Source organism: Lonchura striata, chromosome 3 (assembly GCF_050655825.1).
Source record: "Lonchura striata isolate lonStrDom1 chromosome 3, ASM5065582v1, whole genome shotgun sequence".
Classification (NCBI taxonomy): Eukaryota; Metazoa; Chordata; class Aves; order Passeriformes; family Estrildidae; genus Lonchura; species Lonchura striata.
The window spans coordinates 82,800,397-82,827,707 of record NC_140705.1 but is presented as its reverse complement, the minus strand read 5'-3'; the positions used below and the strand labels follow the sequence as shown (position 1 = coordinate 82,827,707).

The window sequence follows — 27,311 nt, the reverse complement described above, 5'->3', positions numbered from 1 at the left end:
CTTCTACCTATAGCTGCCCCACTGAGGAGAGCAGCAGAATCAAAACTTTCAACTAGTTGTAGGAGCGCCCAGATTTACCAGACTCCTTATGACTTGTAGTTGTTTTATGCTGATAGGTGTGGAGCTTTTTCCCCTCCATTGGGACATTAAAAACTGCTTTGTGCTATGTGGATATTTTGGCACCTACTAATACATTCAAACATGAGCTTAAACAACTTCTCTCTTTACAGGCATTCTATATGTGGCCTCTTACCTTCTACTGACTTGTAGGAACCTCATACACTTGACATCTCTGTGCAAGTTGCTAGGTAGCACTAACAAGCAAAGGTAGACACACAGATAACACAATCAGAGAAGCCTCACTGACACTGAAATGCCTTTAATTTCTAACTGGTTGCTGAAAGCCCAAGCTCTTACTGGGACAATGTATGGCAATCTTTCTTTTATGGCATGTCCCTGGACCTTACCATTCTGCTCTCCAGTGCTCTGGGTAGAAAGAATATTCATGACACAATATCACTGGGAACAACTGAGAGTTTGGTTCTGTGTTTTTCTGTGCAGCTGTACACATTTTACCATATTTTGCATAGTCAAGATTCCCTTAGGAAGAGGTATGACATTTATTGAGCCTTTCAAAATCATGCTGTGTCCTACAAACACTACATGCAAAATAGCTTAATAGAATATTACATACTGTACCCTGAAGAACATATAAAATGTAGTTTTAAAGTTAACTGAAAACTGCACACACAACTCACAAGAGTAGAATTATATTTCCAGAGATACATTCTTAATATTATTTCTTACTCTGTTCTCCCCAGGCAAATTTTTTGCAATCAGCTGAAACAAGATCTGTGCTACAGGTACAGAAATTCTGCACTACACAGAAGGCAAGGTGGCAGAAATCCACATACTCTTTTTAATTTTGGCAGATGCATTGATATGCTTTCTTTCAAAAAATGAAAATCAAGCCTTTCTTTCGGTTCACTTATTAAACTGATTTAGTTCAGTATAAAACAATTAGATAAATGTCAATGCAGGCTGTCCAAAAATTCATGTCAAGGTTCAAACTTCATCCAAATTCTGAAATGGAAAAACTAAATTGTTGCTGCCGCAGTGGCACACAGCTCAATGTCCTTAAACTAGTGGTGAAGCATTGCACAAATATAATGATGTAGGATTTATTATCAATCCTTGATAAAGGGTTTATCATTTTTCAGATAAGTAGGTGGAACAGACCAGAAATCATCTTTAAGTATGCTAATGTAATGCCTTCCTTACATACATACCCTACTGGCATTCAACTTGCAACCATAACCATTGTCTGCAGAGTTTTACAGTGTAGTTCAACAGATCTGTAGGATGTTTAACCTTTAATTTTAAAATGTTACAGATTTTTGTGTAATTTCCATGCAACCATACCTCATTTTTATAGATGTTATTGATTTATACCAAAATTTTAAGACATGCCTGATATGGACTTAATTTTACATTTAATTGTAATTAGACTACAGCATTGTATTTTTTATGTTGTTGTCAAATCCTTAATATTTTTTTTTCAGTTCCTTAGGATATATCCTCAATTATATGCTAATTTTTACTCATCTCATTATTTTAGGAGAGAAGCACACCTTTTAAACAGAAGTCCCTTCATGATGGGTTTCTGTGCACTTATTAATGTTGGGTTCGCCACATGTAGCTACCAGCACCTTTCTGAAAATTCAAACACATGTGGCCTGTGTTTATTTGGGTTAAAGCAAGTAAGCATCAAGCAAATCTGATAGAAGCTGCACACTTTCACAAATCAATCAATTTTACAGGTTCCATCTGCTCTTAAGTGCTTCCCAGAGAACAAACACTGTGTCACTATACCACATATTTCCATTGCACTATCCCAAACACACTTAAGCTGCTGACAGATGAATGCTTAGTTCACTTGTGGCATACATTCTTGGGCTCTTACACATGTTCTTATAAGGAAATGGAACTCACCAAGCACTTAATCACAAGCTGGGCTATGGCCTTGAATACAACACACTAACTGTTTCAGGAACAGGCTAAGGTATCTTTACTTAAGCCACTAGCACTGCGAAAGACCCTCAAATCAAATTACCTTTGTCAACCTCAGTTAAACAAAAGGAAGCAGAAATTTGCCAAAGGGTAGCCCTGGAAGCCAGGGATGAGCCACCTGAGGAGTGTGCAGAAAGGGCCAAAGGAACGTGCTGTTTACTGGAATGCAACTTGTCTGGCTTAAGCATGTGTATATTTGCTTGAATCCATTAAGAAGAAATCTTGGTAAAAGGACTGAAAAGACAGGAACTAATATATAAAAATCAGTATTAACTGAAAAACTGAAGTAAAATACAACACAACTTTCTAAAGATGCCCAGTTAATTGTGGATTTACCTGGTTAGAAAGCAGTGACAGCAAGAGGAACACATTTGAGTATATGCAAATGTGAACATATGCAATGAATGTCTGCATTTGTGCTTGAGAGAAAGGTGAAGTTTCATGGAAAATCCTTTGCATCCTTACTTGATGTAAGCCAATTTCTATCAGTTCAGAGCAGTCAAGAACTTTATCTTGATTGATGATTAAATACAGGACACAAAAAGGAAGGGAATAGCTTTTTGGGGTGAATAGCAGGAAAACTAAGTTTTTTCCACATTCAAACTGGTAAGTATCTATCCAGTTCTGACCACTGAGATAGATTTCATAGAGAAAGTTCAGTAATTCACTCCCTAGACAGATGGATCCCCCACTGTGTACACCACACCGTTATCACCAGCAGTGAAACTTAGAATCATAAAGGTTGGAAAAGACCTCTAAGATCATTGAGTCCAGCTGTTAACCCAGCACTATGGAATTCACCAATAAACCATATCCACAAGTGCCACATCCAAACAACTTTTGAATACTTCACCAGAGATGGTGATTCCACTACTTCCCTGGGTAGCCTATTCCAGTGTCTGATCACCCTTTCAGTTAAGATATTTTCCCCAATATCCAATCTAAGCCTCCCCTGGTTCATCTTGTGGCCTGTTCCTCTCATCCTGCCACGTTACCTGGGAGAAGAGACTGACTCCCAGTGAAGTGCTTTTCCCAGTGAATTGTATATTGCTGAGGGCTATGGTGAGATTTGGATCCACAAGCCAGCCCTGATTTCCATGAAGACGTGCCCTTTTAATTTATGAGAGACTGTTATCACTCTTCTCTTGTTTAGCTTAGCAGGGTCTGAATGTAACTTGCTGTGGGTTTTTTTAGTGTCACTGGATGCAGTTAATGCTCTACGATGGTGTTGTTCAGATGCAAAGATCAAGAACAATGACAGTCCTCACCACTGCAAACAAGATGGGAAAAGTCCTGTCCCACTGTAATATCTGGAGATGGTTGTTCTTTGATGGACATAGTTTAACACATCATAGGTTAACCACTGGACTTTCTTGTTCTCCTCAAGGTATCAAAGTCAGGAGTACTTCCCTGGGACAGTGTTGTCTCAGAGCAAGGCAGGGGTTTGAAAGCATGAGGCATTTAATAAAATTAACAATTTTAGTTAAGTCAATATACTTTTGTATCACAGATTAATGTTGATGGTCTCTCACATGGAAAAGACCTTGCCACTCAGACTTCCCACTCCCTACACCTCTGCCTTTTTCTGTACTGGCACAAGCAACCTAACACAATTTAATAGCATCTCTTGATAAACATCCAGCATTGGTAGAGCTCGCTTGAACTGCAAACTTGGCAGCAAGACAATACACAGATGAACTGCATCCAGACAGTAGCAACAGATAAAGCTTGAGTATGCATTCAGGATGTTATGTTACTGTAAGCATGTAAACCCGTTTTCCATCTCAAAATTCTGAGATGTTGAATTGGTAGAGGCAATATTACCCAACTTGGTTAGGCATTTTGAAATCCTTAAAAAATAAAAGACCTTATACTGGTGTGGTACTGAGACAAATATCTAAGATAACTTATCTTTAGCTATGGTCATGAGGCCATGCAACTAATTAGTAGGGCATTCCCTAGGTCATAAATTACTCTGGGATTTTTTGGTAAGATTTGAAAAGTTGTGTTGCATTTCATAGGACAGAAGGTCTGTGTTTCAGAACATCTCAAACTACAACATGCAGCAATTTTCCACTCTTCTTAAGTGAGGTCTCCAGTTGTATTTACATAAACATTTTTACAACATATAATTTGTGTCACTGTCTAAAGCGAAGCACTTAGAAAAATGCCTTGGTAAATCTTGCAAATTCCCCTTATGCTGAGAAAACTAAACTCTTATATATTTTTCCTTTTTATGACTGTATATACTGAGACTTTTGTTTTGTAACCTAGTAGGATCTAATTCCATTTTTCAAAGTCTGCCAAGCACACTATTGCATGAAAATATTTTATTTTCTCTTTCTCTTTTCTATTTCATCAACAGTGATTCAAGTATGAAAGACCTTCAGGACACTTCCACTTGTTGGCTGTCACTTTTGCCAGCTTTCAGAAGGTTTCTGAAAGGCTGGCCAGCCTTTAAAGAACAATATATCCTTGGTGTGCATCATACCCGATTTAAGATGTAATTCAACATACCTGAATTAAGATGTAAATGAATTCATGATGCTGCTACAATGAAAAAACTTTGATTCCAGAACTTTATCTTCTCTTCTGGCAGCCCATCGGCTGTATCCTCCAAGAGCACACTGCACGACTAGAGAAGGCTGATTTTCCTCTTAGGAGAGTGTTTGCAACTGTGGCCATTTGCTTTGTCCTCTCCCTTTTTGATCTTTTGTGATGATGGGAAGAGTTAAAAGAAAGACCTTTTCACCCTAATTTTGGCTAATTTCTGGGCTCCTTGTCCTTGTTCTTTGGTTCCCTATATCATATACCCCTACTCTTCCTTTAGTGGACACATGTGCATTGCATTCCTTGAAGATAACTATATATTTTTAAACCAAAATAAAGACTTTATTATTAATCAATGGACTTGCACTATTTTCTGAGGGTGATTCTTTCCTCTTTGATATATTTCTTTTGCTCTCAATTTTCATGGCTCTTTGGGCAGCCACTTTCTGATTCTCTGAACCTTTTTCCTTAGCAGCACCATAGCCTGCCTTTTTTTTAGCCTTCCAGCATTTGTAATCAGTTGCCATCTTTGTTCTGCTCTCTACCCAAAATGATTTGCTTTTTGTTTCTTCCTTCCTACTTTCATCCTCAAAGTCACATAAATAAAGTTGATTCAGGCTTCTGTGTCTTGCCTGATGATAAAATGACAAACTGAAGCTGAGAAAAGAGGTTCCAGTATACTCAGGAGGAGAAAAGAAGAGAGAAGAAGCACTGAATCACCTCTTTAATGATGGAACTGGTTTATCTGAAGGCTGAAAAGAATCTCAGTGCTGGATACCAGCAGACAGTAGTTAGGATCCTGGCCTAAAGCAGATAGAATTTCTAAAAGAAAATCAGAGTGGAAAGGAAGCACCTTTTGTGGCAGACAAGGCAATACATGCAGAAGGGTTTTACAGTTGACCAGAAGGTCAATACATCATCAACTCTTTCACTTGAAATTGCATAATCCAATATTAGATGTTGTCCAGGTAAGTAAGAAAACAGATTAGCCATTGACTAAATTTCTGAAGGCCATAAACTACTGTATTTATTAGGTAGCACAAGTAGTGTTTACATAGTAGTTGGTATTCTCAGCATTTTCCCTGTGGCACAATTCTACTGCTAATTATATAAGGCAGAGTGCTATCCTAATGTGGCTGTGTTGGTTCTCATACCAGGATTAGATAATTTAGAATTAGATTTGATAGCTCCAAAGTTCTTTGTATAGAAGGATTGGATTGTCTGGTTTTATAGGGTTAAGGAAAACTGATTAACAGACCGTGACCAGGTCAAGTGAAATATAGTTCATAGAGATTTGGTATGGTGGACAGGAGTGAACCTGTTAACAAAGGTAGCGTCATGCACCCAAAAATAAAGATATTCCTGGTTTTCAGGTACATCCAAATAAAACATTCCCAATTACATATTCCACAACATTTTAACCTTTTTTATTCAATAACAGGCAAATTCAAGATCCAGTGAGCTTGTAGTCTACCATCACATCACTAACTATGTGGTCTCTAGGATTTTCTCACTACTGTGAGCAAATTTTCCTCCCATCTGCATGCTCATATTTTTTTCTTCCTCTTCCTATCAATATGAGTCTGCGAAATTTGAGCTATATTCAGCATCATCTATTTCACTACAGAAACTCTGTGATCTTCATTCTTTGGATTCCCTGCTGGATGGATCATCTCACTAGGAACTTAATAATTCATTGTCATGGTTCTTGTTTGACAATACCCGCTTCAGTTTTCAGGCTCAGCACAACCCTCTTCAAAGCACCCTCTTCAAAGCACCATCTTTCCATCTCTCACTCTCCCTGGCCATTCACATTGATTCACTCTTTAAACAAACTACATTCTTCAATTTCTTTGCTCTCCTTATCCATTGCTCCTTTCCTCTTCTCTTCCTCATGACTATGGTTTTCCTTTTCAGTAACTTTTCTGGATTTCAATAGGGAAAAAAACCTGCCTTTTCATCTTTTTCATCCTTTATCTCTATTATCTCTGTTTTCTTGCTTAAATACCACAATTCTACTACAATATCACAAGTTTTTCACTATGGTTCACATCTCCAACAGAAACTCTTAATGGATTTCCTCCTTGGAAGTACTGCTAAGTCTCCTCTCTCTGCTTAGTCCACTCAAATTGACAATTTATTCAAAAAAATAAATAGTTATTTTATTACTAAAATCACTCTTCCTAATTCTCCCCTCAGAGAATGCATTGTTCCTTACAGCTTCTCTGCTCCCATTTCCTTCATGCCCTCTCTTTTTTTTCTCTTTCATCAGAGATATAATTGTAATTTATCTGTCTTTGTAAGTGATTCTCCTCCTATTTTCTCCTTTCACCATTTCTCCCTCAAAATAGCTTTTGCAAAACAATGTTCAGTTACTGTCAAAGGAATCCAAAATGCCATAGATGTTTCATATGTCTCTATTTTTCAACTGTTAATTGTTCCCTTGAAATCCCTTCCCAACCCCACTTAAGCTTAGGTTTTAGTTTTTAGGGTTGTAACCAAACCTTTGTTTAGAATTTGTATGCCATCAATTCTACCTTTTTTTTCTTAGCAAAATCCATACTGACACTGTAAATTCTCCAAAATTGTTCTCAAAATTGTTTCAATAGAACAACTATGTTGTATTTTTTTTCACAGCACACAAGTCTGTAATATCTGCTCATGCATTGTTAGAGGGAAATGCCGCGGGAGACAAGACTCATGATATCATGATCATCAAGTCTCAGTTTATTGTAACAGATTACACAGTTTATATATGTTCGTTAATTAGCTCATACATATTGCAAAAGCCAAGCTCATGATTGGTTGCTATGTGACTTGTACTATTATCTTAAAAGTATCTTTATGATCGATACATGCCTGTCCAGCTGGCCTTGCAGTTAGAACAGCTTAGTACCCTTTTGTTCTTCTCTATCTACTTCTACATACCAAGCAGTTTCAATATCCTGCTTTCTGCACACCATCTACTCTTCAGGGCCATGCGAACTTTGCAGCAGTCACGTAGCCCTCCCTATTTGGATTAATTTTACAGTGTCATGTCCCTTGTCGTTCAACCATTCCTCTGTCAGGCTCTCTTCATCGCATATACTCATTTCTGTTTTTTAATGTGTGTTCTTTAACTGGTGTGTAAGAGTAAGCAGACTAATGAAAAGAGCTCTGGTAATGGCTGCATAAGTCCTTACTTTGTAAATTGCAAGCATGCATGTACAAAAAACCAAGAAGGGATCCCCTGATTACAAGACAAAAATACCAACTATTACTGCTTAATTAAAAAAAGAAAAGTGAACAAACCAAGAAACACCAAAACCAAACTGAATCTTTTGGCTCTGGTAGGCAGACAGACTGGGACTGAAATTCTTATTTGAAATAAAGCATGAACCTCTGAATGGTCTAACACCTTGATGTGAAAGTGATCCTACAGTGAAAAAAAAAAAACAACAAAACCCAAAAGAAATCCCTGCAGATGAAGTAATCATTGCAAAGAAAATAGAACTTTCAAGATCTGTGAAATCTAAGAACACCTAGAAATGTATGTGAGAAGTGAAATCAACACCTGTAGTTGTGTCAGAGAAATAAGCAACTCTGTGAAACTGATTTAGTTCACTATCTCAATAAGAGATCACTACCTGTAAAATTCAAATTCAAATAGCTCTTGACATAAATGAAAGATGAAACTAGAAACTAAACCTGAAACTAGAAGCTAAAACTGAAGAGAGTAAGCACCAGTATACATATATAGAGCTACTGGACATGTACTGACCCAAAAATCTTGCAGCAACAAAGCTATTTAAGGAAAACTTAGCCTAAGAAATATGGCATATACTGACCATGGTACTGCAAATTAACACTGCTGTTGCTGAATTTCTACTCATGGGTGACAGAGTACATTGGACAAACCAGTGACATCAAAATTATACCCAAAAACCAGCTGGCATGACTGGAGAGAATAGTAAGAATTTTTACCCATACGCAAAATATATGAAAATGAAGAAAGGTAGAAGGTGAAGCACGTATTGGATTGTGAGTTTATGGAAGTCATTGAGGATTATGTAGGTCAGTATCACTTTGGGGGACCACTCATGGCTGTAATGGAAACAAGAAAAACAAAACTAGGATAGAACCAAAGAACTTAAGGTGATGGTGCTATGCAGAAGTACAAAGCAAGAAACCAGCAAAAGACAAAATCCATTTCCTACATGGGAAAGGGATTGATCGGGTCATAGATAATTTAGGCACCAGACTTCAGATGTGAAACCTCTCTTTTTCAATTTTTGGAAAAGGCTGTTGGGACTGGAGAGCAGGAATGGAAGACAGAAGTGGGCTGCTGAAGTGTTTTAATGGATTCCTAAACATATCAGCCCAGTGATAAGCATTATCCCTGTGTATGGACAAATAGGTACACTGAAGCCAAAAACTGTGCAAATATTGCTAGAAACATCTGTCTTTTGGAAGAATTACCTATAATTAACCAGAGACAATACACTCTCTTATTTATACTGGGTTTTCCTCTTCTTTTGACACATTTTGCTCTAAACATTAAATGCCATGGGCATTTTCTAAAACCTCCAGCAAAGTGAATAAGGAAGATTTAGTTCTTCCTGTTCTTTGTTTCATTATTTCTTTAAATTGCTTTCTCCACCTTGACATTTTTCTCTCCCTCTCAGGTGATCCCAGAGGTAAGATTTATGTTTACAACTGATGGTTTATGATTAAGACATTGAACTTTGGTCACGGAATTAGTACTGTCTCTAGGTTGAGAAACCGGGCAGCCACGCATGCACGAATCCCCAGGGGACCTTCCATAACCAGGGTGCCGAGGGGCAACGAATCCGGGCTGTAACCCTTAAGCAGTAGCATCCCCCAGTGGCCCTGGTTATCACTGCAGTGCAGTTTTGGGGATATTTTTCAGATCTCTAGCTTTCAATATAAAGACAAATTCAAGTGCCTCAGAACTAGCCACTACACAGAAGTCTGTTGAGCTCAGTAAAGACCCATATACAGTTGATTAAAAAAAAAATAAAAAAAGATTTCCAGTCATTGCATATATCTCATCTGTATTGCAAAACACATACCTGTAAGAACAGGATTTTTTCTCTATATGTATTCAAAAAGGGGGAAAATCAGACCAAAAGCAAGTCAGACTATTTACTGAAAATCCTTCTTGAAGAAGAGAAAATAGGTTCAGAGTTAATTCCAAGAATAGTAAGTTCTACAGGTTTTTTTCGGCTTTTTTACAAGATTGTGTTTCAAGAAAAGAATAGCAACCACCAATTTTTAATCTGCCTCTTGATTGAAGTTCACATACTTAGAAAATAAAGACCATCATATATACTGAATTAGAATTCTAAATCTAAAATTCCTGGCTGGCATTTCATTAACCCAATGAAAATTCAACCATGTTCTCAGAAAAAAACAAGAACATATCAGCCACTGTTCTTAATCCCAGCCCTTTACAGAACAATCCAAAACTTCCCTCACAGGGACTGCTTTCCTTGTTCCCTGAACAAATTCAGTCACTGCCAGAAGGCGAAGTAATGGGGTACTAAAAAATATTACTGGAAGCAATAGAGAATAGGAGAAGGTAGAAGGGCAGGCAAAGGATGCACAGATAGCACAAATATGGGGTGCTTGCACCTACCCAGCTCCCTCCCACTGCAAGAGCAGAGCAGTCACATTGCACAAGCCCTGCATTTGTGCTGACTCGGTGGAGAGGGGTTGGAGGGGGAAGGACGTGCAAGGCTGCTGGGTGAAGAGTCAGAGCAGCATTTCTGCACAACATTTCTGTATGGAATGAAAAGAAGGAATTTAAGGAATTTTCTTGTGTATATTGAAACCCTCCAGTTACCCTTAATGCTGCAGCACTGGAGATTAAGGGTTTTCAATTAAAACAACCCATCTGAAGATCAGTGGGATTTCTACATTAGCTTGAAATTCAGCGGGGTTTATAAGCAGTGCAGAGCAGAAATCGATGAACATTTTTGTTGTCTCTGTATCAGAATCTCACCGGACCTGATGTGCCCTGAGCCCAAAGAGGTGACATGGTGCTATCCAGAAGGTAAACCCAGCAGGCCTGTGGTGTCAAGTTTTTTTCCTCCTCTTACCCTTGTCACAATAGCTAAGGACATCTAGCAGAGTTTTATAACAAATGCATTTTTCCACTCTGGCAGCAACGTAAAGCACTGAATACTTGAGACATGGGGAAAATATACCCCAAACCTAATCCCCAGAACATATGTGCCTTGTCAGTAATTTGAGGGCTAAATGCTGGGTCCTTCCTCTGAGGTAACCTAAGGAAAATCTGTCTTTCTCAGTATCTCTGAATCTGATCCTTCATGAGCAGCAGTCAGACCAGAGTGTGAATGTGCTAACTGAGACATGACAAACCCATGTAACACCTCTTGCTGATATTCTGTTATTCTGTGGTTAAGGCTCATGAGGATTTTTGAAAGGAAGTTTATTTTTGCAAGCTGCTGAGTGCTGACTATGACATGGGGCAGCTTTTACTTAGGCAAATGTCTTAACTTTGGTTAAGGCTCTTGGACAGACAGGCTTTTAATGGGACATTTACAAGGAAAGCCATGTAGATACACTTGGCTTAGGCTATTCAGTGAAAGTACATGTTGTAGGTTTTAAGAAAAAAAATGGTTGGCTACGGTTTGGCACAAAAAGAGAAGGCAGCTTTTCATCTTGGCAGACACTTCCTTTCTTTTTGTTAAACCATTTCAGAGGTCCTGAACAATGCTTCTTATAGGTTATTATTGCTACCTAAAACACAGGCCTGGTATCCAGCATGACTAATCAGTTTTATGTAGTACAGATCTATCTCTGCCACTTACATGAAATGGATGATTCTGAAGAGTCAGCAACCATAACAATGAAAACATAGATTATGATACAATGTGTCACACAGCACTGAAAATTAATCCTGCTGCTAAAGAAATGGAAAATGCACAATAAACACATTACCCGAAATTAAAACTGGTTCTGACCAAATCTCTAGAGCCTTTAAAGTTATAACAGTGATTTCCTATTTATATGGACTGTGTGAATTCTCAGGCGATTTCCTGTGGAGATCTGTATGAATACTTTTTCCAGAGCTGAGGAAAGGAAAATAGGTAGCTATAATGGAACTGCAGGAGCAGCCAAGCAGTAGATTGATTCAACAGGAGAAATTCAATGTATCCCAAAGGATTTCCTAGGATTTGCTCTCCTGCTGCTTAGGGCACCATTTGTTGTAATGAGAAACTGAGGATTTTGTTTCAGGTGTTTCAAAGCTTGTAGTGATGACTTGAAGGTATAAAGAAAAAGAAGCCACTGCAAATCTCTCTTAAATAATGCTTTTGCATGAGGAGAGAAAAATGACAAGCACTCCAAGATGCAAAAAAGGTCAAATATCTCATGTAAATAATTATTAGCTTAAGAGATGCTAATTGGATGCACAATCAAATCCTTCATCTCCAAACTGCTGCATGAAACAGCTTGAAAACTATGGTACACTTCAGCCAGCAAAACAGAGAAAGCTTTATTAAATTATCTGGTAAGATTGCACATGGTCTCACTGTAATCTCTGCTCTCAGAAATGTCTGCAGAAAAAAAATGCTCAGTTTTCAGTTGTGAAGAACCGAGCAAACAACTTATAAAAAACCCAATCCAAAACAACCAAGGTTTGGGGGTTTTTTATTTAATAGGGGAACATTCAAACATGCATACTGCTCTGTTCATCTGAAGTGTGCCACAAGGTAGAACACTGGCAGGAAGCATGTACTGCTGCAGTACTACATAAGCCTGCATAAAAGGTTAAGTGGGACATGCACAACATGAATTTCACCCTGAAGAAATGTGAAAACTTTTAGGCACTCATGTCCTTCCCTACGAAAATGATTAGTCATTATGAACACAGAGCTACTCCATAGTTGTGATGCACCATAGCCTATTCAGGTTTTATCAATGATCACTTTTAAGTGAAAGCTCTGAAACACTGTGTTCCTCAAGTGAAGCCCTGAGTTTTATTCAGGAATGGGCTGCCACATGGGATTTTGTGGGTCTCAGATTCAGTCAAAGAGAGAAACAGAAAGTTTCTAGCCAGGCTGAAGCCTGGGAAAGAGTTAGAGAAGAATATAAATAATTCTTTATCTCTCTTGTTGTTCACATTGTTTATAGTTATGTTCTATCACTGTGCGTCAAACACTTGGCAACAATGCTTTGGGTTATTTTCACTTCAGGACCAATAGAGTTGGTCCTCACGAAGCTCTATATAAAAGAGCAGTATATTTTAAATAAACCAAAATTTTACTCTCAGCAGCCTTCTAAGTCAAAGTCTTCTCATTCCCATCCTGCCTCGACAGTGACGGGATTTCCTCAGGCAAAATGCTGAATGGTGATGGTATCTCCATTTGATGAAGGAAAATACATAACATCTGAAGTGTTCATATTCACGGCAGAGCATATTGCTCAGCTCTAGCATACTCCTCATACTTCTCAGCATCACATACCGTATTGAAACATCATGTGGTGCACCAAGAGAGAAGAAATGGATGCTCTAAAAATACCTTCCCAAGAACAAACATTCATGTGTGAATGACATTGTAACTGGACACTCAGTGTAGGCTAACACTTAGTTACAAACAATGCAACTATTCAGAAACCAAAGATGTGAGTCTTCTAAAGCTTTTAGCACACTGACCAAAGAAGAAGCACCTGCCCTTTTTCTACTAGATGACCAAAGTTGCATTACAACTCCAGGCTCCAACAACTTCAAGCCTTAACACATTATGTATGAACTCCTAGGCTGCCCTTCCTTATCAACAAAAGACCATCAGACTCAGAAACTTTCCCAGCACACAGCACAGGAACAAGTACTGATTAGGAGAGAAGAAAACCAAGTCATTCACTACCTTGATTGCTCCCCAAAATAAGAACCAGGAGCTTTTTAATTTCCTGCATTTTGCAAGACTTTTTATTCTTTCTGCAAAATCTATGTATAGAGTATAGGGAGAATACAAATTTCAACCAGCCACCTGTCCCTCGCTTTTGCTCTATCTCAGCATAAAACACTGATACCCTCATGTCAATGGAGCCTGAAACACCTGATTAGGGATGGGGCAGCATCTGAACACATGAAAAAGCAAGGAGATAATAATCAGTTATTATTATTATAGGTTCCTGTTATCTTTTTATTTGCTTTCAGCCTGACTGTGAAAGCAGAATGAGCATCCTGTCTCATTCACTAACATAGAAAGCAACGCAAGGTACACACAAGAAATAAAAAACAGTAAGAAATACCAAGATGAAGTAGTCTTCACTTTTAATGAGACAGCCAGCTCTCCCCTATCTTTGAGATCAGTTGAACCAATTACATCCCTTACCTGTATGGTTCCAGAGTCCTGCTGCCATAATACAATGCTTCTTCCCAGGATTCAAGGTTAATACAGGCATCCATGGCACAGTCAAGCATTTTCAGCTGATAGATATTTGTATCTGGTAGATGACCCTTGTTGCTCTTCAAGAGATTCTGGCATCTTGCCAGAACATGCTTCCACTCTGTTATTGGCCTCAGTTAAAGAAATATATTTAATCAGACAAAAATACAACTTCTAAATGCTGTTTAGCAAGGAGTAAGAGCCTCAAAGTATTAAAATAGAAAAACTGTCATCATTCCAGACTGCAAAAATTCTTGAATACTTAAATGCTGGAGTACCAGCTTAGGTAACTGTGTTTTGTTTACATGTAGCAAAACAATTTCTAAAGAAGGCAGTATTTTAGCAATAAATGGTAAAAAAAAAAAAAAAATTAAAAATTGCAAGGATATTTTAATACATAAAAAAATTCAAATAACTTTTATTTAGGTACTGAAACATTGTTTACTTAAAACACTCCAGTTCTTAAAGACAAGGGAAAGACTCCATGGAAGTTACTTTTTAAAAGTCCCAGCAGCTAAAAAAATAATTTAAAAACAAAAAACAACAACAACAACAAAAGACTTGTTATTTTATGCTGCACATTTTTTTAGAACTCTCATTAAATTAGAACCTTTTCTTAAATTAATTATTTTTTTTCCTTGAAACACTCATGAAGAGCATTGTGATTTGTTTTTTCATGTATAACTGCACATTTCATGCATGAGAAAGAAAGGAATCACAGTTTTGATGTCTGATTGTAGTTCAGGACTAATGATCCTGTCAGTAAAGGAGATTTTCACCTCCAATGCTACAAGAAGATTATTTTGTGAGTTTGGAATGGAGGGAAGATAACCTTCCACTCACTTTATTTAGATATTCCTTAGCACAAATCACTTTTTCATTACATTCTGCACTGATTTGACTTGTCTGTGGACCAGATTCTTCTCTCTCTGACCACACCTAATCTGAACCCCAAAACTTGCAGTTTTCAAATGAGTATTACCACCTGTGAATGTACCATGGGAGCTCAAGGAAGTCCAGCAGTTATCTTCACCAATTATTGCACGTATTATTCAAACTAATTCAGCAATGAATTTAAAATGCACAACGACAAACCTGTGATTAAGTAATTAGTCCATCTTGAACATAGGAATATTTACACACTTAAATTTAAGAACGCTACCACCATGGGCCAAGATTTATAGCATGGCTGTTACAAGGCTAAACTAATTATTTGTGAATTGCTCTCATGCCCTTGGATTGAAAGAGGCTTATAAAGGAAGAAATGTGTTATTATAACATTGCACCTTAACCTTTATATCTTTGGCAAACATCCATGTATTCTTTACAACTGATTAAGGACAAAAATCAGAAGAATGAGGGATGTTATTTCCACTTCATACAATTTTTATAGAAAATACAAACCACTGACATTCTTGAAAGATTATAATTTTACCTGACGCACAGTACATCTTCTTTTACTTCTCATTATTCTGCTTTGTTCACTCACTAGCATCTGATAGTAGATGTGCTAGTAGCATGTGATAGTAGATGTAACAAAATCTCTTGGGACCAAATTTGCAGGTATGTAAAATTGCAAACTAGAAAACCTGCCATCAGCTGCAACAGTACCAAAGAGCTGCATGTCCTACATCAGTCCAGGAGTAGAGGAGGACTGCCCCAAGCAGCTCTAACTGTAAATTTAGCATTTCAACACCACATCAGTTACAGTCAGTAGGTCAGAGTGTGGGAGTCACCAACTTTCTCAACTGTAGAAACTGTTGGTTTAATTTGTTAAACAAATGATATTTGCAGGAGCTAATAACTATGTGTCTCAGTCTGCCAGGAAGGTTTTCTACTCATTATTGGCAAGTGGACAAAAGTCAAGTTCCCTCTTCAATACTGCACTTGCCACTGCATGTCAGTTAACACTGCTATTGTGATATGGTGAAAGGAAAGATGACACATTTCAAATAGTGCATGACTGAGAACAGAAGCTGAACAGATAACAAGAATTGATTTTTCCAACTAGTTCAGATGCCTTTTATCGTGCATTTGATTAATTTTTAAGTATCAGTTAAATCAGTAATCTTAAAGACACTTACAAAATACATTAATGCAACTTCTCCTGCAATTCAATACAGGAACATTAAATAGGACCAGTATTCTCACTACACAGTTTAAGTATTAGGAGCTATTGCACCTTTGGGTTGCATATCTATAATTTAACATGCAGGTTGAAACATGGGCCTTGAAGATCTATTTTAGTACTGTCTGTTTCAATGCAGTGACTACAGAGGAACTTAAAACAAACTAGAAACTATGTGAGATTAAAACAAGGTGAGATGATTGTTTCCCCTTTGCTAAAAAATTAATCTCTCTGGATGAGAAATTGTGATCACTTGCTTCCAGCCTGGAATATCACTATGCAAACTTGTTTTTCATCCTGCCAAGAAGGAGTACTGGAAGATTAAATTCTTTATAGCTTGAGAGAAAGCCCATGTTTCTCAAAATGGTAAGGCATCTTGCTACAATAGGCCAAATTCCCAGGCAGAGAAATTCCACTGAATAGACCAAGATAAGAAAGAGATGAATAAACCCATAGTATTCTAGTAAAAATGTCCACCTCTCTTCTGCTCATCTTTTCTTGGTTGCTGCTGTTCACTAATTTCTTTAATTGGATTGAATATTTCCATGACAGCCATTAGACAGCAGTTCTGTTTATTAATGCACGGTAATTTCATTAAATTTGCTTAATTATCAATTATTATATATTATTATATCTTATTATAATGATGCTATAATGTCTGCTGTGAACCTGTCTGTGATTATTTCCTTGTTATTGTCATTTTTATGCAAAGAATGAGAACCTGTAAATGTTCAATGGAAAAAAGAATTTAACAACATTCTAAATTAAGCTTTCTTTCATTTAGAAGTGGATTTAAACAAAATGGTGGGCTGTGATAGAAGAAATCTAAATCAGAGTCAAAATATCTCTTCATGTTCTTGGTAGCTACTATCCCTGCCACAAAGCAGTTCCACTCCAAGTAATGAGAGCCTCTTATTAATACAGTTAAAATTTTTACACATTTTAAACATCAGATTAATTAAAACACATTACAATAAAAAGAATGTAAATGTAAGGAAACTAATCTCAAGAGATTAACTGCATACTAAAGGGATCTTTTCACAACTGAATGATGGACTGCAGCCTGTCACTGAAAGGATACCTTCTTTTGATTTTGGATATCCCAGTTCATTTACAGCATCTTTGACTTCTTTCCAGGCATGTTCTTCACCGGCCAATTTCTCAGCATCCTGGATAATGGAAACAAATGCAAATAATGAGAAAACCAGTAAAATGACAATATGCAGTAAAGATGAAAAACAGGGTAAAAGGACTTCACTGTTAAAAGCAACGAGTAGAAACTGTATTGCTATTTTTTGTAAACGCAAAAAACCCATTTCATCTGGAATTCATACTCACACTCTTTTTGTAAGCAAATGAGATAATATAAAGAAAAATGAATGCAAACTTGAAAACATTAAACACTCAAATCAGATATTAAGCTTGCAACAAGAACTATGATTGATCAGAACAAATAATAGCACATTTTTATTATCAAAATGGATTGAGGAGATCAAATTCTTTCAAAGACCTGCTACCTAAGACTTCCCCTAAGCACACTGTAGAAAGGATTTAGCAAATAATTTTACTTAACCACATGGTGATTATAGAGACAAACAGTGGAAGTTCAGCTTCTTCCATTACAGTTACAAACATGAGGTTCCAGAAGTCTACAACTCAGAAAAAAGCTGAACTTTCATTTAAATCATTAATATTTCTTCCCTAGTCCATTGGATTCTACAAACAGCTACATTTTCCTATTGCTTTCTCATAAAAGAAAGCAAAAATGAATAATGGCTACAGCATTAAGGAGAAAGTTTCCCATTTCAACTCTCTAGCAGTGACTAACTGAACATTAGGCAAACCACTTGGAACAAATGCATTAAAGCATCTACAGATGCAGTTAAGCATATTGTGGGATTTCCAAAAGCATCTAGTTCTTCAATTTCCATTGCTATAGAACTTAAATACCTTTAAAACTCTGGCCTTGAATACACTGCAGTTTATTACCACTCTCTCCTTATAAAAGGCCCTGCAACTTTGAATAAGATGTTTTTTAAGTATAAAGTCTTGCAGGAATATTTTAAATTCAGTTCTAAAAAGATCAGCCTTCAGCAGGTGTAGAGGCCTACAGAAGAAGAGAGAAAGTGTGTTAAAATCTTACCAAGCACTTTGTAACCAAGAGATGCTCACCAGGAATCACAAAAGTACCTCCACTGAAAAGCCCATCATCTGTAACTGCTTAGAATTTTATCATTTTCTTATTCCACTGCTCCCCATTTGCCATAAATTCAGAAAAAGAAATTTACAGTAAGAATCAGCACTCAGTTTCACATTTAACTTGCAGGTTTGTCTTTCCATCTGCTTCATGAAACAGCAGACCTCTGTGGATTCCTGGGGTGATTAAATCAGGATTAAATCAAGGTTGTTCTCAGCTATCCTACCTTCCTGTAGGGCCTTACAATGAGGGTGGCCTGACCCCACTGCATTTTGAACATGAAGTTCCCTTACAATCAGTTCTCTGATCAAAATTATCACCTGGAAATAATTTTGTGCAGAGCTGAATTTGCCACCAGAAGGCATAAGGTGAATGTTAGGACAAACCAGCTCATACCACCAAAATTTTATCAACACAGTGAACAAACCTGCCCAGCCCTCTTCCAGCTTTGCAGTGGACAGACACTGAATCTCTTACTGCCAATGCAACCTCTACTGATTTTTGTGGGACTGTTCTACTTCTGAACACAGCTGGTTAACCTGAAACAATCTCTTTAAAATACCTTAATGGATCAAGTGATGCTCATTGACTGATCTAAAAAAATCATCCATCCTATAAGATACTAACAATGATGTCTGTGAAATCTTCCATTTAAGGAGCTATGAAACCAGGAAAATTGTTTTGAGTTATCTTTTCTCACTAGCCCAAGTATCATTCAGAGTGTTTCTCCAACACATTGTAAGCCTAGCAACTAAAACCTCAGAAGCATGGGAATTGAGAGAGATTTATAAATGAAAGAAGGAAAAAAACTACGCAGCAAGGACAAAGACTTAGGGCTCAATTTGCACATAGCAAGACTGCTGGATGAATGAGTAAAGTGTTCACTCAGATGGGATTAATCTTTCTCTGTCTAGCGCAGCTTTTTGAGTTATTGTTGTCTTCTAGCAAATAATTAGCATCATGAAGCAGGGCAAGGTTGGGGGTTCCAGCCTTCACTCTAATGCTCAGGGTTAAGTCAACACTGGCTTCATACCCAGGTAGAGAATAGACTGTCTGTTGGACCAAAAATCCCCCAGCCCTCTCTGGATTCATGGCCTTGATCCTTTTTGTATGAGAGTTTAGGAGGGAGGGATCTGGGCAGGATGCCCCGCTCTGGGAAAGATTTAAGTCACAGGTTTCATTGACACATTTTCTGTTTTCTCAATATGAGGCATTTTAGGGATTGGGTTGACATAAGGACAAGCAAAGATACAGCTGGCTCAGCATTTTACACTTCTACTGTTCTTCATCAGATTTCCACACATGAAAGAAATCCTGTCCTTTCCTAAATGCTCTAGTTCAAGGTATGGAGGCTATTTCCAAACAGCAGCCAAGCAGGGGCTGCAAAAAAAAAAAAAGAGAGGTTGTCACTGGGAACACTGCCTTCCAGCCTAATAAGTTTCTCCAGGTAAGTTGTTTCTCTCCCTTGGACAACACCTTCAAAGTCATGGCCATGTGGTATAATTAAGCCAGTTAAAAACACAAAAGTGCCTTGGAGTTGGAATTATGAAAATAATTAAAAGCTATGATTAAAACATGATTAAACATGATTAAAAGTTACACTGAATTTTTAAATTCAATCTAAGAGCATGACTATAACTCTACGGGAGAAACAGCTTTCTGTGGAGTAACATCCTTTCAAACATCTCCTTTGAGAACATGTTCCCAGTCAAACCTCCAGGTGTGCAGAGCTGCCAACAATAAAGAGAGACTTTTTTCACTTATAGAAAAGAATACCAGCTGAAGAAAAAAAGAGGCTTTTGAAAAAGAAGGAAGTGCTGGCAATTTCTGCATAATTATTTTCCTTATTTCTAACTCTGACACTAAACACAAGAATTTGCTTCTCAGAACAACAAAATATTTTACTTTTGGTCCAAAAAATAATTAGACCAGATAATCTAATTACAAAGCATTAACAAAATAGAGAGAAATAAGAAACCTGGAAAGAATCTGATAAGTACTGTAATCTTTTTGAAGACTGGTCAAATATAAAATGATCTGCAGTTCTAGGTTTAAGTGATAGGAAATTTTACTATAAAAGCACCATCTCATGAAAAAAGTACAGGCATCAGACACCACAGAAATAAGCATTTGAAAATAATCACTTGTTCCATTCTCTAGTATTTGTATCTAAAAATTACTTCTCTCTATATCTTTTCTGAAATTTGAGTGTCTTGAACACATTCCATCCTTAATGGAACTCTCCTTAGAAAGGAGTATAATCTACAAAGTACAGATAAATGCTTCTCTTTCCTCCTGTTCCTTCACACCACTCCTTCCCCCAGTTACTCTTCTGTTTCTTACACATCCTGAAAGTGCTCCCTTTCTATTAATTTCAGGCACCAATTCTTTCACACACAGAGATAGCAATCACTGTTCTTTGTGATCCCAGCATTAAAAATCCTGATTGCTAAAAGATTCCCACGTGGACAACATGTCCTCTGAGAGAAGATATTTCTCTTACCAAAAAAAGCACATGGTAACCAGCAAGCACCATTGTCCTCTCCCCAAAAGTGCTCCCACAGCCCCACCACTGCTTGTGTGTTATGCACTGCACCTCCAAAACTCTCCTGACCATTACAAAGATTGATTTAGGACTAGTTTTCCTTTCACATTTAGGTTACAGTACAATTATAAGACACGGATTTTCTGTCCTCTCTACAAACTTAATCTTTCTCCTTATCATAGTTGGAGGTAGAGAAACAAGCCCAGCATTGTCCACAGAGAGGAAACCATGAAGCATTCCCCACCTCCCTTCAAAAAAAGGGAGAAGTGGCAACTGGAAAATCTAAATGGTAAATAACCCCTATGCCTCTTTTTCTCCTTCCCAGAATTCCTCCTATTTGAATTCCTCCTCTGCCTATTTTCAGTATTCAGGTAGTCAGTCCCACATAGGCAGAAAAAAGCAAAGCTTTGTAGGAGGTATTGAACTTCCAGGCTGCCCTGAGACAAGTGAAAAAGGACTGAAGTTTTCCCTGACCAATTATCTGCTCTTCTAAATATACAAATGGATTAAAATGATGCAATGTAACCAGCAAATGTCAATTTTACAAAGGCTAAAAACATATAAACCATAGTTCAAACAGAAATTAGAAGTCTAACAAGAAATATGATTCTATATATTTCTGCAAGACTGAGAAATCACAGTAAATAATAATAATAATAGTGTTTTCTGAACACGAAATCTATTTCTACATCATAATAATCCCATGTAACAGCAGCAGATAACCCTGTTCTCTCTTTTTGTGGAAGTTTCAGCTTTTAAATTTTCTGAATTGTAATACTTCTAATACTTTAAAGGCTGTGGATACCTCAAATACATAAACATTTCAGACAAATTGTTGTCCATCGCATATGATTTGCTTAATTTTTAAAAAATTCTAAAAATTTAAGATGTGCATCTGAACAGAATAGAGGAGCTCATACACATTTAAATTAGGCCATGATATTTTAGAACTGATACACTGTACTCTGAAAGTATAAATAATGATTTTCTATCTGATTCTATTTAAAAGTGCAGGAGCTACTGAATGTTTGTTTCCAGTAAACTCAGTAACTCATTGTTTTATGCTAGACAGCAAAGAAAAACATTAAATGAGTAAAGAAACCGCACATCTTCTGAAGTTTCCCTTTCAGAAAGATGAAGCAAAGTGTCAGTGAGAAAATGTGATATGCAAGCTGTGATATTGCAGCTATACGAAATTTCTGACATGAGTTCTTTAGAGCAAAGAGGGCATGAGGGCCTGCCAGGCAATCACAGGTGCAGGCAGCTACAGACATAGCAAAAGAAAAACCACATTTGAGTGCCTCCTCAAAATAGCTGAGGCCATCTCCTATGAAACATTTTCTGGATAAAGTTTAAACTCAGACTCAAATATTTCTAATGCTGAGGGGCTGTGGTTTATAGAAGCCTGCAGCTTCAGCTGAGGATTCACTCACCTTCAGTGTTGTGAAAGTACTTCATTAAGAACTATAAGTACATGAAATTATCAGTGCACACAGCCCCGTCATGACTCAAGATTTACATGCGATTTCTGAAGTTTTAAAAGCTCCCTTGTCCTGCTCCATGAAAAATAATGCCAGGTTCACAAATACCAGTTATCTATTCTTTGCAACGCACATAAGGTTGTTCTTGCCAGAAGTCTTGTCTTTTCTGTCACGTGGCTGGGACAACATGACAATTCCAAAGGTACTCTATTTGCAGACAAAAACAACACTGTGTTCCCTGTAAGGCTATTGGGAGAGGGTGGGCTTTAACTTCTGAACAAATTGAATTTGTACTTTTTATTTTTGAATTCTCAGAGTAAAATAAGACATATTAGAGCTGGATGCCATATTAAATCTGTGCAGTACATTGCTCAGCATTAGGCAGGCTACATTCCCTCACACAATCAATACCAGCTCTTCATGGATTACTGGCTCTGGTGTCTGGAAGTTCATAAGAGCTGCACAGGCTGGTAACACTCTAAATCATATAGATATTGGAAAATTTAGCAGTTCTTCACATCATTCACATTTAAGTGCTCTACTTAGGCATTGAGATAAAGATGAAGGTTCCCCCAGATTCTGCATAGAAGTAGTGCAAAAAGACAAACACCTTCACAGAGCAGTATGAATAGCCTTCCCTTAACATTTTCCAACTTAGCTATAACATTACTATACTTATGCAGAAATTTAAAAGTGACATCAAAAAGAGCTGTGGGAAATTTATTAAAATGAGATGCTTTCCATATAGAGAAAGTTAAGATCAGCAAGTCTATTTTAAGAAGTCAGTTTAATTTAACAAAATTAAATGTGACTAAGATAAATTCATCTTAGATTTATTTAAGCCAAACTATAAGGTAAGAGAAGCAAACAGACAAACAATTCTTAGTTTCTACAGCCGCAAGTCCGATATCTGCCAGGTTCACAATTCTGCACAGCAGAAAATAGTAATTGTATTTCTGTCAGAGTCATACTCCATTCTCCTTCACTGCAATCCCATTTCAGCTATTAATTTCTGTGATTTTTTTAGACACACACATTTTTAAACAGCCTTTTCAAAGATCACTGCATCTGTATTTTGTATGACATACGGGCAATCTCATAAATGTTTTGTAGTGAAGAAAATAATTCTTCCTACTCACTCCCTTGCTATATAGATTCAAGGGTCACATTTGCTTTCCTTGCCAGAGGAAAACACAATGTTTTCCATTTCTGTTCAGACACCCACACTGAGATTCATCTGCTCAAATGTAGATATTTGGGCCACTCTTCTATATGACAAAGAAACACTCTCTTGGTGCAACTCATATTAGCCTAAAGCAGGCTTCTAAAATATGTCAGATGAATAACAGTCAAAGTGTGTTCATTCTTCTCTATTTCATCCATAAAGAAAGCCTAGAGCAACTAGCTCAGATGATGACATTTATCCTGTAGCTCTCTGAGATGTGGTGTAATAAATCATAACTGTAGATCCCCCTTTCAGATGTAGAATATGTGCATCATCTTTGGTAGTGCATTATGTTTCAATAGGTCAAATTTACCAGCAATTCCAGTTACTCTTTATTATTTACCTGTTCTCAGAAATGTTTATTATTCTCTTAGTCTTTGTCATTCATTAATTTTACTGGCAACGTTTTTGCAATTACTTCCACTTCATTCATGAAAATGCTGTGTACTGTACGAACAGGGTTATTATGAACACACTTTGGAATTAATTGGCAAGCATTATATAGAACTAATTGTTATGGTGATTTAATATTTAAGTATGTTGTCAGAACAAGCTCTAGAGTCTTTATATATTTAGAGTGAGCATATATAAAAATTCCTGTAGTAAGAGAAAAAAGGCTCAAAGTTTTCCTTAGTTTCAAACATCAGCACTCAACGGAACTTCTTTAAACCCAATAATGCTCCCAGATCAAGTGTTGTAATTAGAGCTTTTCTGTTTTATATCTACAGTTTGTGATAAAAATCTCAAAAAACTACTACAGCATTTTCTCCCTTAAAAAGCAAAATGAAAGGATGCTAGGCTACCTAGCAAGAAAGCATGACAGTATCTAGATAGTTCTGTCAAAATATAATAAATACACAGGGCTAAGCAGCTAAACTACATCATAGCATCTTGCTACCTGGATACTCCTCAAAAGAAAGGCACATGTATTTAATGCAGTCTTGAAGTAATTTCAGTAAAGTATAAGTCATTCTGGTTTTTGACCAAAGTATTTACCATATATTTATTTAAACTAGGTTCCTTACATACTGCTACTCTTTTTGGAGTCATACTTGCACAGAGGCTATCCTTGTGTCACATACAGCCCAGGCCCCTGGGGATGACTGACACTTTGCAGGCTCAAGACCTCAGTCAGGATGATGAGCAACAGGACTGAGTTTTGTGTCTATAACAGCAGTGCCTTTATAAACCTCCCTGTGCCAGAAGCTTAGGGCTGACTGCACAATTCCCATCCAAGCTGCATAGGTTACAAGCAGAAAAAAAAAAATTGATTGGATAGTGGGAAGAACAATAAATAGAAGTTCACTACTTATCAACACATAAAAACCAGAAGTGAGGAAAAGCAAAGGAAATTACAGCTTAGCAGGAGTGAAAGAGGGCATTATGCCAGATCACCCAAGAATTCTTGTCACATTTGTAATTCCATTGTAATTCCCAGCATCAGTACAAAAACAAACCTTTGTGTTAGTTCATTTACCTGAGCAAGGATACTGTTCAGCCTAATCCCTAGCAACAGTGAGACTGGTTTTTCACAGACTGTCTTCAACATTATACATTTGTTTAGACAATCTCTAGATCTCTCACAGCGCACAAACTGACAGCTATAAGGTAAATCTTCCTAATTCTGCAAACTGTGGAGATATGGAGTGCCAATGAGTGCATTTAGTGTCTCGGAAGAGATTTGTAGGTCCAAAATACTCAGAATTTTCAGTTATTCACAAAGTATAATCCAATCCACATTCATTAGTTCACTGAAATATGCACTTAAGTTTAAAAGCATATGTAAATCCCATGGAAGTTAATATCTATGCAAATGACTAAATATTTCACTAAGTAGAAGTGTAGTTACTTGTGAAGTTCAATATATGCTTTAGTGATCTGAACTGTGCCCATTGAATTATTGGTTCTCACTGAAGATATACTGACATTAATTTAGATACTATTTTTAAATACTAATATCAAAACAATTTAATACCTTAATGCATGAGATTCCACATGATGAAATTGTAGCTATAGTAATTCTGTTTTATAATGTATACTGTGTTATGTGTAGTAAATATCATTCGCTCCATTCCTTGTATGAAATATGTAATATTAGATACTTGTTAGATTATGCCTGTTGTATTAGTTCCCCCACTCTTTTCAGGCAAGACTGGGTGTATATTGGAAACTGATTTACAAGTAAAAGGATGTTGCTCGCCAGGAGATGGGTCATGTCTGGACTCCAGGTGTTGATCATCGGTGCTGATTGTCGCATGAATGGCTCGAGATGGATATCATGGGAATCCTCAGACAGATCCATGTGAATGCAGCCTTCCCGTAAACTCTCATCAAGAATTCACCTACTCCGGACATTGAATTATTTCTCCTCATCACCAAAAAAGAAAATCTTGTTGCGCCACTTTGGGCGCCACTTGTTGCTTTTGGGGGTTTCTCGCCGCTGTCCCCCGTCTCTCCCCGGCCCCCCGGGACCCTCCGGCTAGCTGTCCCCTCTCGGGGCCGGGGTTTTCCGCAGTCTCGCTGCCCTGGGCTCACCAGGCAGCGTGTGGGTTAGCACGGTCCGAGCTGCGGCGCTGCCTCAGTCGCCGCAAGGAGTCGGGATAAAGAGACCCAGAGAGACCAATGGTATGCTTGTCCAGAGAGATTGTATTGCCTGAAGCGTTGCAGGGACCAAAGGCCCCGGGCTATTGCCCAGATACAGTTTTATACAGCAAAATTAAGAGGTAAGGTCTAAACAATGAGGATACTGTTCAGCTAAGGCACGTCAGAACCACCCCAGGGCCCAGGTCCAATGGGAACTGCTCAGGGGTGGGGAGAAGGGGGTTTACAGAGGAATGCTGAAGCGGGACTTTCCCGAAACAGTGGAGCATACATAAATGTATCTTTTCCCTCAGTTTCTCATTCCCAAAGCCTTTCTAAAACAATGGGGCATACATGAATGTATCCTTTTCCTCAGTTTACCATTCCCAAGGCCTTTCTAAAACCTTCCTCCACACTACCATGTCAGCATGATAGCTACAAATCTTATTAACCTATGGACTCTGAATAGAAGAAAAGACTGCTGAAATCTTGGCCTCAGGCGGGATTTTCCCTATAAAAACCGCTTGTGCCAGGATGGAGGTGTGTGGGCATAGGGGAAGACCTCTGCTGAGGTTGACTCCTTGTTGCACACCCAGGGCTGATCCCAGGCTCGGCTCTGTTCTTTCCGTGTGGCTGGCTAGATAGAATTTGACCGCTAATAAAATTATTTTTATTTTTAATCTGGCTGAATAAATTCTCATTTATAACAACTGCAATGTAAAAAAATATTTTCTACTTCACCAACATGATTAAGATCACACATAGCTGATCAAACCACTCTACACCTTAAAATATTTGCTGGATCTCAAAATTCCTAGACTACTGATAAAAACTGGTTCCTAACTCACTAGTATGCTTCTTGAATATTTAGCATGAGTACTCAAATCCATACTCTCCAGTCTCCCAAGTCTTTTAAGGTCATGAATAAAGGAGGTTGAGTTCATTTTTTACAACTGCAGCTCCCTGAGTGAGTACAATACCTAGAGTTTCCTCCTCTAGAATTTTGCCAACATATTTGACTTATGACTAGATTAATATTAGTTTAATATAATTAAAGAGGTTTGCAAATACTTTAAAAAGATGATGTATAATGTTTTAGTAATTTCAGTAACTTCT

The 27,311-nt window shown here is 37.5% G+C and overlaps 1 protein-coding gene across 7 annotated transcripts in view; it reads right to left on the bottom strand.

The window, feature by feature from the left end:
* Nucleotides 1-27,311, bottom strand: part of SMYD3 (SET and MYND domain containing 3) — a 424,638-nt gene that overhangs the window by 45,518 nt on the left and 351,809 nt on the right. For all 7 annotated transcript variants that reach the window (XR_014954403.1, XM_085576951.1, XM_085576950.1 and 4 more), the window contains exons 9-10: nucleotides 17,249-17,336; nucleotides 13,986-14,160 (exon numbers count right to left, since the gene is read on the bottom strand). Coding sequence is in view for 6 of the 7 variants with exons in the window: in XM_085576951.1 (XP_085433077.1) it covers nucleotides 13,986-14,160; nucleotides 17,249-17,336 (263 nt within the window). In the remaining variant the exon portion in view is untranslated. The remainder of the gene's footprint in view (nucleotides 1-13,985; nucleotides 14,161-17,248; nucleotides 17,337-27,311) is intronic.